The following is a 14,360-nucleotide window of genomic DNA, read 5'->3' on the forward strand; positions in this document are numbered from 1 at the left end:
TTAATATATGAAATGTTACAATTACTCCCCCCAATTGATATTTTTCCCTTTTATTTCCTGTCCATTTTTCGGGGTGTTGCTAAAACGCGGAACGGAAAGCGGAACGGAACGGAAAAAGGAAAATATTATTTTAGATTAATGTAAATAACTTAAAATACACAAATTTTGTCGTAAACAATATATTTTGAACAATCCCCAATTATTAAAAATGAGTTGATTTAATCGTGTTCAGCCATTTTTGTTTTAAGATTAACAACCAAGTTGATGAAACAAGAATACCAGCAGTCTCGTTTAAAGTCATCATCTCGTAAGTTCTATGGTCGATACAATGACCTTGTCAGCGAATACAATTTTTCATTGAGACAAATGCTGATTGACTTTTTTCATACTCATTGTTAGTCTATTATTTATACACTGAATTGACGACGGATTTTTCCCGTATTTCCCAATCATGACGAAGAGCACACGGCGGGTGACCGGTCAGCAGGGGATGCTCACTCCTCCATGGCACCTGATCAACTTCTGATGTTTTAGAGGTCTGCGTTTGCTCTGCTCCTATTTTGTATTGTTTTATGGAATTTTGATATTGAAAACTGTTCTTTATCTCCATATCCATCATTCACGAAAATTGCTGACATAGCAGTGACATAGAATTGAATTTGAAAGGTGGGATTAAACTTATCTGAAAAGAATTTGACAAGCGAACCCCCCCCCCCCCCCACACACAAATGTTTGATTCGGGAGGGGGAATCAGTTCCTACTCAAATGTCTTGAACAAAACTTATTTTGTACACTTAGCAACATACTTTAATTTCCAAAGTGTGGAGGTTTCAATAAACATTTATATAGTATATAGATTATGTCTGGAAAGGGGGAGGAACAGATATTTGATATCTAGACAAACCATGTTTAAAGAGAATGAAAAAGTTTTGTTTTTTTAAATCCTTAGATTACGATTTGGGCAGACCTTTCCGGCAAGCTCGGATAAATACCTCTAACATGTAAAGTTCATTTGTTGTTTAAATTTTATACAAAATAGAGTAGTTTCATATATATTTAAAATTCTAGATAGATATAGTTGGAAAACTTTTGTGTGTTAAAAATGTAGCATCTTTACATTTAACTTCATTTAATGAAGCTATAGTTTGTATGTGGTACACATGTGCGTGTGTAAGGGGGAGGGGGGGGGGGTAAGAATGGTGACACATTTGAGTTTATTTTTCCGATCTTTGGAAAAGTCTGAAAAGTTGCTAAAGGCCCACCTTCCCCTTTTGACATTTGCTTCAGACCTTATTTTGTTAATGCAATTCGTTTAGTAAGTTTGTGTAAAAAAAAGTACTAAAAAATGTTGGACTTACCCCCCCCCCCCCCCCCACCCCACCCCAACCACCCGAACAAAAAAAAATGTCTTTTGTCTTTTTCCCTTGTCAAACTCTTTTCAAGTAACATCAAACCCACCCCATCCCACCCACTACATCCTGACACACACTCAAATTTGATTATTGCTACATGTATGTCAGCGATTTTCGAGGATAAGAGACTGAACATGACCTAATAATTTGTTTTAAATAAGACTTGGGGATTTAATATGAATAAACTATACCGTTTATGATAAAAAAATGTTTATTTAAAGTGATTTATTAAAAATAATATATTCCGTTTGCGTTCCATTCCGTTTTCCGTTCCGTGTTTTAGCAACATCCCATTTTTCGTACTCCTCGTCATTCTGCTATATGTTAAAAAAAAAGAATAAAAAAGAAATAAGGTAGAGGGAAATATGTTCAAGTTCCACCTAAATATATTTCCTTCAAAAAAGTAAAACAAAATTTTTACTAAATTGTTTGCCTACTTTTGTCATCAGATGTCCGACAAACAAGAAAGTAATGTGGTGTCGCTTTTTAAAGAATGAACTCCGTACTCCTGGATTCTAAAGCAGATGCTCGAATCACTGTGTCTCGAAGGCGACGAAAGCAAAACGTTATTTCAATTTATATGGCTATTACTAAGAATAAAAATCATTTTTTAAAGATTTGCATTCGTATTTCTGGATTATTATTAAATTAATTAAGGATAAATCTCCTCATCTTTTTAATCGAATTTATTGAGCGATGGTTAAAGTACAGATGAAAAAATGTGGTGGGGGTGGGGTGGTTCACATCCTGAGACATCTCTCTTCAATAGGACTTAATACATACATGTACAATGTTGTACATACAGTTTAAAGAAAAAGATTGAAGTGCAGTCCATGTAGTTCGACTGAATGTTAACAATATATTTATTTTATTTTATTGATTTATTTGTTTGGTGATTTATAATTTATTTATTTATTTGTTTGTCATTTCAGGTAAAATGCTTGGTTATCCAACGACAGTCAGATGTCTACTGTATTGTTTACTTATATCTGATAAATATCGGATTAGTTCCTTTGAACAATCACACAAAATCACAAAGGACAAAATCAGACAGAGATATTTCCCTGATATAACTGCTGACGGCTCGGTAGATCTCCCTGATGAAATCACAGAAACACGTGACGATGGGATGACCTTTATATCAGAGGACATCCGACATGACGTCATGTACGCCTTTGTTACGGAGTGTCTGGTGGAGGACAGTGATCTGGAGTTTTTCCTGACCACGGCGTCACGTGACATGATCTCAGAATACTGCAGGTCCTGGGATTATGAGAAGAGTGAGGGAGAGAGATGTATGTATGTACCGAACTATCCAAAGATGTACGAGCTCTTCATAGACAAACTACAGCTGGACATCATCACACACTGTACCGTGTCTGACTGGATGATTCATGACAGAATCAGTGAACGTTGTAAGTATAACGTCTCCAAGATCTGTCTCTAATTATGTAGTTCACTGGTTTATGTGGTATTACCTCTGTGGCACTCTAGTAAAAATGTCATATTTCAGGGCAAATCTTCATCATTTTTTAATAAGATTCTCTATATTATCTCTTTTATTTTCTTGATTTGTGTATAAAAATACATTAAGTTTTATGTTTTTCACTAGCGTGATCTTTCAAAAAAGCAAAATCAAAAGTATTAAATCTTATGTTATTGCATGTGAATGTTTGATAAATACATTTAATGATTGAAAAATTATTTTAATTGTAACCCCTGTGAATTAAGTGTAGTTTTAAAATTCATAATTATAAGAATTAAATGTGGGTCTTATACGCAAGTTCTTTGTAAATCGGGCCCAGTTATCGAAAGTACACGGTAGTCCACAGACAGAGCGATGAACATTTTTATGCTAGTAATTTTAAACAGCATGACTAATTTCGCAGATGTTTTCCTTTGTTTTATTTTTCATATTGGATTTAGAGGGAACAGAATTTATTTTGAATGAATATGATTTCTTTACGCAATCGTCTAGAGATTAGTTTTAATTGTACATTGTAACAAGCTTATTCAGAGAATCCGTGTTCCCCGCTGAAGGGATAAAGATGTGCTGATCCAGGAGGGGGATAGCTCGAGGTTTGGGGGGGGGGGAGGGGCAAAGGAATCCGGAGTTTTGGTAAAACATAAAATTTCAAAAATTGAAAGCCACTTGAAATATCGCCCGGAATTGAAAGTTTTACACCGACACAGAACATCAATTTACAACCTTGACTTTTGACCACCAATAATCAAATAGGGCTCTTTCATAAGCCAACGAGAGTTGTGGTATTCATTCATTCAACAAGCTCAAACTCTTCCTGAGATTTTGCGTGGAAACGAGCGGAAAAGTGTCAAAACAGACAGACTTTTCATTATTTACGACCTAGACATTTGTCTTCAAAATCTTCCATAGGCCATAGAGAAACGAGGTATAAAACGTCATTGCACAAGCTCAAATGCTTCTCAAGATATCGCGCGGAAACGTGTGGAAAATTTCTAAGGTCAAAATCTGGTAAATGACAAGAACAATTTTGTGAAGTTACATTACTACATCATTATGATATAATAAATACATTATTATGACATAATAATCCATTTCAACATTCTTTTTTCCCGTACTTTAATTTAGACATAAGCAGAATTATGTATGAAATAGGGTATTTTCATGGCCTTCAATTTGAGTTCTCTTCATTTTTCATTGAAAATGACTGTTTAAAATATGGTTTTTCATCTTTTTTACCTACAAATTATGACCCGAAACACCTTATATGACCATGCTAACGTTATAAAGCATCATTACAGGAATTAATTTCTGGAATTTGATAAATCTGTCTATTAGGTGTTTTAGCTCACGTGAGCCAAAGGCTCAAGTGAGCTTTTCTGATCAAAATGTGTCCGTTGTCTGTCGTTGTCGTCGTCGTTGTTGTTGTAAACTTTTCACATTTTCGACTTCTTCTCAAGAACCACTGGGTCAATTTCAACCAAACTTTGCACATAGTATCCTTAGATAAAGGGGATTCATGTTTGTTCAAATGAATGGCCACGCCCTTATTCAAGGGGAGATAATTAAGAAATAATGAAAATTTGATGGTATGTTTTGAAATTCTTCTTCTCAAGAACTACTGGGCCAGGAAAGATGAAACTTATAGAAAAGAATCCTCAGGTAGTGTAGATTCAAGTTTGTTCAAATCATGACCCCCGGGGCTAGGGGCCAAAATGGCCGATCCAGGTTTTACAAAGGAATATATTGGAAAAATCTTAAAAAATCTTCTTCTCAAGAACCTCTGGGTTAGGAAAGATGAAACTCATGTGGAAACATTCTCAGGGTGTGTAGATTCAAGTTTGTTCAAATCATGACCCCCCAGGCTAGGTTGGGGCCACAATGGCCGACCCAAGTTATACATAGGAATATATAGGAAAAATATTTAAAATCTTTTTCTCAAGAACCACTGGCCCAGGAAAGATGAAACTCATGTGGAATCATCCTGAGGTAATGTAGATTCAAGTTTGTTCAAATTATGACCCCCGGGGCTAGGGCGGGGTCAAAATGGCCGGCCAAAGTTTTACATAGGAAGATATAAGAAAAATCTTTTAAAATCTTCTTCTCAAGAAGCACTGAGACAGGAAAGATGAAATTCATGTGAAATTATCCTCAGGTAGTGTAGATTCAAGTTTGTTCAAATTATGACCCTCGGGGCTAGGGTGGGGCCAAAATTGCCGACCCAAGTTTACATTGGGATATATTGGGAAACCTTTTAAAATCTTCTTTTCAAGTACTTCAAAGCCAAGATTAGTGATATTTATAAGGAATCATCCTAAGGTAGTGTAGATTCTAGTTCAAATCATGAACCCCTGGGTGTTAAAATTCAAGCCCCCCCCCCCCCCATCACCTCAGTAAACTTTCAGTTCTGATCTGATATGTGCTTTTACCTAGCCGATGTGCTCAGGTGAGCGCTGTGGCCCCTGGGCCTCTTGTTCATCTACTTGGTCTTTTAATTCATAACTTAGACCTTGGAAATTTTGACCTCAAAATCAAAAGGAGTCTTTCTTTTGAAACTTGGAGTTATTATACTCTACGCAACTAGTTGCTTGAGGTATAATGTTTTTGACCCGTCCGTCAGAGTGTCAGAAAGTCAGAGTGTCAGTCAGTCCGTTTTTTGTCAGCGCAACTCCACATAAACCGCTGCACAAAATTTCGTCAAACTTTGCAGGTATTTAGGACACAATATGTAGATGTGCATACTATCAGGAAATTCCGATTCCATTATTTTTTCCGGGAATTTCCGCACTTTTTAACTTAGGCATTTGGCCATACCTTGAATATAGAGATAAACAGTTTGTCAGCCCAACTCCTCGTAAAAACCGCTGCACAGAATTCCGTCAAACTTTGCAGGTATTTAGGACACAATATGTAGATGTGCATATTACAATGAAATTCCTATTCCTTATTTTTTTTCGGGAATTTCCGCACTAAAAAATTAGGTGTTTGGACATACCTTTTATATAGAGATGAACAGTTTGTCAGCGCAACTCCTCATAAACCGCTGCACAGAATTTCGTCAAACATTGCAGGTATTTAGGAATCAATATGTAGATGCATATATTACCGGGAAATTCCGATTCCTTTATTTTTTCTTAGAATTTCCACACTTTTTTTGGCCATACCTTGAATATAGAGATGAAGATTTTGTCAGGGCAACTCCTCTTAAACCACTGCACAGAATTTCGTCAAACTTTAGAGATATTTTGGACACAGTGTGTAGATGTGCATATTACCAGGAAATTCCGATTCCTTTATTTTTCTAGAAATTTTTGGCACATTTTATGCCCCGCCATTAATATGGCCGGGGCATATAGTGTTTGTCCTGTCCGTCTTCCGTCCTTCCGACCTTCTGTCCTTCCGTCACACTTTGTGTTTAGCTCTGTTCAAAGCTAAGTTTCAAAGAAAGTATCCAAGATATTTTCATCAAACTTCATATGCTGATAGATATTGATGAGAGCTATGCAACTGCATCAACATTTTTTGACCTTGACCTTTTCTTTGACATTGACCTCACTTTTCTTAAATTAGTTAAGCTCGTGTTAAACATACCATTCAAGATGGTGTTATCAAACTTCACATGTTGATACATGTACAAAGTTGCACGGATAATGCATCTAGGGGTGAACAGTACCCGACTTGCTTCTGGTGATGGATCTGAACTACATTTTTCAGATGAGTGACCAGGTTAAAGTTTTTGGAGCAGGTCCATTCCTAAGGAACTATAAGCCCTACTTGGACCAAACTTGCATAGATGATGCATCTAAGGATGGACACTACCAGACTTGCTTCGGATGCTGGGTCTGACCTATATTTTCATTTCCAAGTAACTATAAGCCCTGTCTGAACCAAACTTGCATGAATGATGCAACTAGGGATGGACACTACCAGACTTGCTTCGGATGCTGGATCTTACCTATATTTTCATTCCCAAGTAACTATAAGCCCTGTCTGAACCAAACTTGCATGGATGATGCATCTAGGGATGGATACTACCAGACTTGCTTCTGATGCTGGATGTGACCTATATTTTTATTCCTTAGTAACCATAAGCCCTACCTGAACCAAACTGATCAAATTTTATACACATACAAATTTTCATGTTGCTTTACTAATATATCTTCGGCAGGGCATTCATGTCCTATGGACATATCTCTCATGTCAAATGAGATTTTTGGCCATACCTTGAATAAACAGATGAACATTTTGTCAGTGCGAGCCCTCATAAACCGCTGCACAGAATTTCGTCAGACTTGGCAGATATTTAGGACACAATGTGTAGATGTGCATTTTACCAGGAAATTCCGAATCCTTTATTATTCTGGGAATTTTGGCACTTTACAACGTAAATTTTGGGGGATATCTGGAATATAGCGATGAACAGTTTGTCAGTGCAACTCCTCATAATCTCCTGCACAGAATTACATCAAACTTTTCAGATATTAAGGACACAATGTGTAGATGTGCATATTATAGGAAATTCCGATTCTTTTATTTTTTCCGGGATTTTCAGCACTTTGAATTTTGGGGGATCGTGGGGTTTGTGAGCTTGATCACTTTTTCTTTCATTGTGTTAAATGTACATGTAATTGCTAAAGCTTTAAGACTTCTCGATATACAGTATAAGTGGAAATTTTAGCGAGACGCAAATTTATCGATTTCAACCTAAAATCAGGTATTTTAATTTTAGCGAGAAGTAATTTTAGCGACTTTTAAATGCTAACTAAAGAAGCTATTACAAATAATACGCAATTAATCTTTTAGCGATATTAAATTTTAGCAATGTCAGCACCCTCGCTAATAATGCCAAAATTAAATCCTCGTTAAAAATTCTACTTATATGGTATATGGCTTAAAACGAATGCGTTGCAGAAAGACAGATATATAAACGGAGGGAACGACAGTCCGAAATTAATATATCCAACATTCAGCGAGGGATAAAAAATAAAGGGGACGAGTATTTGATTCTGAGGAAAGGGAGAGACTGACAAAGGGAAATAAATAACCCGTTCTCGAAAATGTTGCTAGTAATTAATCTGTCTTGACTGGGAGGAAAATAGATAACCTGTACATGACCAAAGCCATTAAACCCCCAACCCCCCACCCCCTCACCATCACCACCACCATCTATTTAGAGTTTTTGATCGATTTTTTTTTTTTTTCCATTTTGCTTTTCAGATATTTGTTTTAGTAGAGATGAAAATAAAATTGTGTTTTTCATCGATATAAAAATAAATAATTTGACTTGGAGAAAATAGCCAGCCCCCTCCCCCCCCCGCCTCTTCAGAATCAACTTGCCATCCCCTAACAAAATATGTTTTTACACATGCCAGTTAAGAGGATGATTATAATTAGACTCATGTTATGTTTAGTGAAGATACCCGAAGAAATACTGCGTTGGGACATAGAAGCAAGAAAAAGGTTCGTCAAAATTTCAAGTCAAGGCAGTGTGAACATGTGCCAAGCCAGAGGTATGATAGTGGGATGCGCAGGCGCAGGAAAAACGACTCTTCTTAGAAGACTTCAAAGGGAAAACAAAGAAGAAAACAAACAACCAACTGAGACAACCGTCGGTCTTGATATTCACGAGGATTTGTTTGAAATTAAAGATGACACATTAATAGGTGATTTATTTTTAAATATGTTAAGCTGAAATGTTTATAGATGGGTAAATTTCACTAAACCTAGAATTATTTTTAATTGAATTTAAAAACAAACAAGTTGCAGTTCTTTTTTAAAAGGCCAGCAACTTGTTTTCAAAACGTTCATTTTGTTAAGATATTAAAATAGGTGTCATATAAACACTTCACTAAGAGTCTGTGTTTTAAAACATGAATACTTTTATTAGCTCACCTGAGCCGAAGGCTCAAGTGAGCTTTTCTGATCACATTTTGTCCGGAGTCCGTCTGTCTGTCTGTCCGTCTGTCTGTCTGTCCGTCTGTCTGTAAACTTTTCACATTTTCGACTTCTTCTCAAGAACCGCTGGGCCAATTTCAATCAAATTTGCCACAAAGCATCCTTGGGTAAAGGGGATTCAAGTTTGTTCAACTGAAGGGCCACGCCCTCATTCAAGGGGAGATAATTGAGAATTAGTGAAAATTTGGTGGTATGTTTTAAAAATCTTCTTCTCAAGAACCGCTCTGCCAGGAAAGATGAAACTTATAGGGAAACATCCTCAGGTAGTGTAGATTCAAGTTTGTTGAAATCATATCCCCCCGGGGGTAGGGCGGGGCCACAATGGCCAACCAAATTTTTATATAGAAATATATAGGAAAATTCTTTAAAAATCTTCTTCTCAAGAACAGCAAAGCCATGATTGCTCATATTTATATGGAAGTATCCCCAGGTAGTGTAGATTCAAGTTTGTTCCAATCATGACCCCCCGGGTTAGGGCGGGGCCACAATGGCCGACGAAAGATTTATATAGAAATATATAGGAAAATTCTTTAAAAAACTTCTTCTTAAGAACAGCAAAGCCATAATTGCTCATATTTATATGGAAGCATCCCCAGGTAGTGTAGATTAAAGTTTGCTCAAATCATGACCCCGGGGGTAGGGCGGGGCCACAATGGCCGACGAAAGTTTTATATAGAAATATATCGGAAAACTCTTTAAAAATCTTCTTCTTAAGAACAGCAAAGCCATAATTGCTCATATTTATATGGAAGCATCCCCACGTAGTGTAGATTCAAGTTTGTTCAAATCATGTCCCACGGGGGTAGGGCGGGGTCACTATGGCCAACCAAATTTTTATATTGAAATATATAGGAAAATTCTTTAAAAATCTTCTTCTTAAGAACAGCAAAGCCATAATTTCTCATATTTATATGGAAGCATCCCCACGTAGTGTAGATTCAAGTTTGTTCAAATCATATCCCCTGGGGGTAGGGTGGGGCCACAATGGCCGACCAAAGTTTTATATAGAAATATATAGGAAAACTCTTTAAAAATCTTCTTCTCAAGAATAGCAAAGCCATAATTGCTCATATTTATATGGATGCATCCTCAGGTAGTGTAGATTCAAGTTTGTTCAAATCATGACCCCGGGGGGTAGGGCGGGGCCAAACTTTTGGTTTTACACTTTTCTGTAGTATTGTAAACCAATTTCTACTTTTTCCTAGCCACAATGCTCGGGTGAGCGATGTGGCCCATGGGCCTCTTGTATTATGAATAGGAATATATTTTCATTTGCAATTCTTTTCTTACATTCTTTCAGATTTTGATAAAAATGGAACCCAATCTGACAGGACTTCTTCCAGCACAGATGTCAGACAGCTTATAAGTATGACGGATTTCGCTGGACAAGTAGCGTATTACGCGTGTCACCAGATTTATCTCTCCAGAAGAGCCTTTTATCTCGTGGTGGTTGACATGTCTAAAGAGCTGGATGAGAAAGCCATGTTATACGACACTGATCGACACAACCCCATAGGATCTTTATTTCATAACTGGACATTTGCAAGTAAATACTCTCAATGAAAGATTTTTTTTCGAACAGAAAACCTGTCATATACAGTGTTATGCATTTATAACTATGGCTGTCATGATTACATGTATCTCATATAACTTAGAATCACCGTTTGCATGTAATAGAATTTATGATGCATCACTCGATAAAGCATTTTTTTTTCCAAGACTACTTTGTGTTTTGGCTGCAATCCATTCAGACCTACTGTGAGGATGGGAAAGCTAAAGAAAGTGATGAAACGAAGGCCAACCCTGTTATCCTGATTGCCTCTCATCATGACTGTGTCAAGGTTAAAATCTTTCATGGCGTATCAGTTATCTCTTTCCGTCTTATGTCGTTATTTTGCCACTTTTGATCTTTCACATTTAACTTTTTTTTTCTTAAGAAAAACTATTTTCTTATATTTAAATTTTGAAATTTATACAATTGTATTTAATAAAAAAAATCACAAGCAGAATATACAAAACTCCTTGAAGAAAAATAGTCTGCAAAGTTACATATCAGAGTAAAATCAGTCAAAGGTGTACAATGTATATCAGTTTATGTAAACTAATCCAAAATGCATAAAAACTATTCATTGATAATATAATTGTTTCTAGATTTATAATAATCTATTTGCATCATGTTTAAAACCACATTAACGAGACATAAATAAAAAAAAATAATTATTTGGTTTAATTTGGGTGAATATACCAAATTTCAACATTCTTCATGTATTTTAATCATCTACCTGACTTAGTTTCATGTAACAATAAATGGCATATTTTACGTTTATTGTTATTAATTTCATGATCATTGTCTTCTACAGCATCGGAAGGAAACCACCTCCAGCCAAAATTCATTCTATGACGCACTAGAGAGATGCTTGCCTAGTGAACATACACTGAATGATCATATTTCACCCGCACGTTACTATGAGATTGAATGTCCATTTGGAGAATTGAATGGACACCAGGAAGAAGCAATAGAACAAGTCAGAAATTGTATTGTTCGTACAGCAAAAAGTCTTCCACACTGGGGTGAAAAAATTCCCCACATATGGTATATATTTGAGCGATTTGTACAAGAACAAAAGGCAAAGAGAATTATCAGCATATATGGCCTACAACTTGAGAAAGAATTTAAAATCCTAAAAGAAAATGAGTTGGATGATATGCTCAGATACTTTTCGGAGGTGGGCCAGATAATCTATTTCTCAGAAGAGGGACTGAGAGACAACATAATATTAGACGTTGGTTGGTTTGTAGACGCTTTTAAGAATATCATAACAGACCCTACTCACGCTCGCTCAGCATGCAGCAGGGTTAAAGAGTGGGACATTTTCATGAAGAATGGAATGATTTCAGATTCAACACTGGTCAGGGTATGGAGGGAAAACGAAAAGGAATCATATGTTCTCGAGAAGAATAAAATAATTCCATACATGGAGAAACTTGGAATTCTTGCAAAAATGAAAACCCAAGAAGTTGAAGGGAAAGGTGCGGGATTCTTTGGAAATAGACAAGAATCCTTGTACTACGTCCCTAGTATTAATAAGACTGACTTCTCAACAGAAGGCTTTGATTTCTTCAACGACGGATATAAAACTCCGATTTTGGTCTTTTCTTTCAAAACATTTATTCCGCATTTCTTTTTTTTTAGACTTGTTGCAATCTGTTTTTCGAAATGGGAATTACTAAGTGAGAAATGGCTCTGTAAAAACATTGCTTTTTACAAGGAAAAGGGAGGTGATATTAACATTGCTATAGCTGTTAATAAGACTTCCATTCAATTGCAAGCGTTTACTCCAGATGATAAAATCAATTTAACAAGCGCAGATACCAAGAAGATCAGAATTCAAATTGAACATTTGCTTAGGAAGGTTACCACTACTTTCCATCATCAACTTCTCTATAAAGTTGGATACCCTTGTAGAGATATAAATATCACTGAAGAAGACGAGGATTGTTTCTTATCAGAGAGAACAGTTGCCGAGCTAAAAACCAATGAACGAGTTTGCCCGAATTCTATAAATGAGGATCATAAAAAACATCAGATTGTGCGTGACGACCTGCTGCATTACTGGTACACGGTATGTACTTTAAACAGGCTATATTAAACGTAGCAGCGTTTCTTTTAATGTATTTTTATGTATACAAGAGCGATAATTAGAGAATTACATGTAAAGGTAAGTCTGGATTTAATCAACCCTGTCACAATTAATAAATAATTGTAATTTATTGACAAATGAAAAAATCGATTTCTTTATTTGTTTGAAATTGTATTCTTATGGTTTATATTTCAGGGAATTGATAGAAGAGTCCATTAATTCTTCTTGGTGGTTGGACTAAAAGAAATTGATTGTAAAAGGAAACAGTTTAAATGTACAAAGCGGGCTCTACTTTCCCTTATCATTTCTGTTTCATGCTGGTGGTCTATATGAATACGTATTGATAGAAAAATTAATATGTATTGAATTAATTCTGCATTCTTCTGTTGAGGTTGACCAAAAAAAAATAACAGAATTAGACTCGGCCATTCAGTGAATTGAAAATCTACTGAAAGATCACATGTAGTGGAGGACAGATCTTTATCATTTAAGCATTAATAAGATTACTTTATTTAATGTAAGTATAAATATTAACCTCGTATAAAAAAATAACATATATATGAATATATTTTAAACATTATATGTACATGTATTCTAATAGAAATGATACCCAACCCCATTTATTTGTTTAAAAAAGGTTTAAGTTTAAACAAATTGACATAGCTAACTTACATAAGTAGTGATTCTTGTTTGTTTTCTGGAACAAATTAAATGAAATATTAAAATTCAAAGCATATTTACTGAAATGTCATATACATTGAGAAAAAAATAGATAGAATGTTTTTTTCTTCATTTTAAGAAATTACGAAAACAAAGATCATATTATCCCTAACAAAAAAATACTATAGTTAACTATAGTTTACTATAATTAACTATAGTTTACTTTAGTTAACTATAGTTTACTATAGTTAACTATAGTAAATCAAAGTGTCAAAGTTTTTCAAAGTGTCAAAGTTTTCGTCAAAGTGTCAAAGTTTTTCAAAGTGTCAACGTTTTCATCAAAGTTTTTCAAAGTGTTAAAGTATCTAAATTTTCGATCAAGTTTTTCAAAGTATCCAAGTTTTAGATAAAGTTTTTCAAATGTCAAAGTTTTCGATAAAGTTTTTCAAAGTTCAAAGTTTTCGATAAAGTTTTTCAAAGTGTCAAAGTTTTCGCCAAAGTTTTTCAAAGTGTCAAAGTTTTTGCCAAAGTTTTTCAAAGTGTCAAAGTTATCACTATTGTAAATCACAGTTTTCAAAGTTTCAAAATTATAACTATAGTTAACTGTACTAAAGTATAGTATTTTTTTAGGGATAGTTTAAATCTGATGGTGATATTTTGTTGCAACTGCATGTGGCGAATACTTTTTTTTCTTTTTCTTAGACAATTAACTTTAAAAAATTTGCAACATTAAAGGGCAATGAAAGACAACTAAAATTTCTGTAGTTACAAATTGTTATCCGAGAACTAAAATTGTTATATATATTTTTAAAGAAAGATTAACCAGCACTGTTGCAACCACTATTGAAATAACGACCACTATTGAAATAATTATATCAATAATGGTTTGGAGTGCATTTCAATAGCAAACAGAGTTAGTAGCCACTATTGAAATACAACCACAATTGAAATAATTATATCAATAGTGGTTGAGAGTGCATTTCAATAACAGACATAGTTAGTAACCACTATTGAAATACAACCACTATTGAAATAATTATTTCATTAGTGGTTGAGAGTGCATTTCAATAACAAACATAGATAGTAACCAATATTAAAATACGACTACTATTGAAATAATCATCTCAAAAGTGGGCGAGATTCATTTCAATAACAAACATGCATGTAGGTTGCAACCACTATTGAAATGCTGTTTACTTTTGAAAAAAA

At 35.0% G+C, this 14,360-nt stretch overlaps 1 protein-coding gene across 1 annotated transcript in view; it reads left to right on the forward strand.

Moving 5' to 3' along the window:
- The window catches only part of LOC134237680 (uncharacterized), a 49,354-nt gene extending 35,381 nt beyond the window's left edge, over positions 1–13,973 (forward strand). Inside the window, exons 4-10 of the mRNA XM_062719816.1 lie at positions 2,345–2,827; positions 8,307–8,558; positions 10,151–10,396; positions 10,570–10,691; positions 11,211–12,473; positions 12,687–13,458; positions 13,682–13,973. Coding sequence (XP_062575800.1) covers positions 2,345–2,827; positions 8,307–8,558; positions 10,151–10,396; positions 10,570–10,691; positions 11,211–12,473; positions 12,687–12,710 — 2,390 coding nt within the window. The 3' untranslated portion in view covers positions 12,711–13,458; positions 13,682–13,973. The remainder of the gene's footprint in view (positions 1–2,344; positions 2,828–8,306; positions 8,559–10,150; positions 10,397–10,569; positions 10,692–11,210; positions 12,474–12,686; positions 13,459–13,681) is intronic.
- Positions 13,974–14,360: the final 387 nt, after the last annotated feature.

Source organism: Saccostrea cucullata, unplaced genomic scaffold, assembly GCF_032062105.1.
Source record: "Saccostrea cucullata isolate Sc308-1 unplaced genomic scaffold, CSIRO_AGI_Scuc_v1 ctg10664, whole genome shotgun sequence".
NCBI lineage: Eukaryota > Metazoa > Mollusca > Bivalvia > Ostreida > Ostreidae > Saccostrea > Saccostrea cuccullata.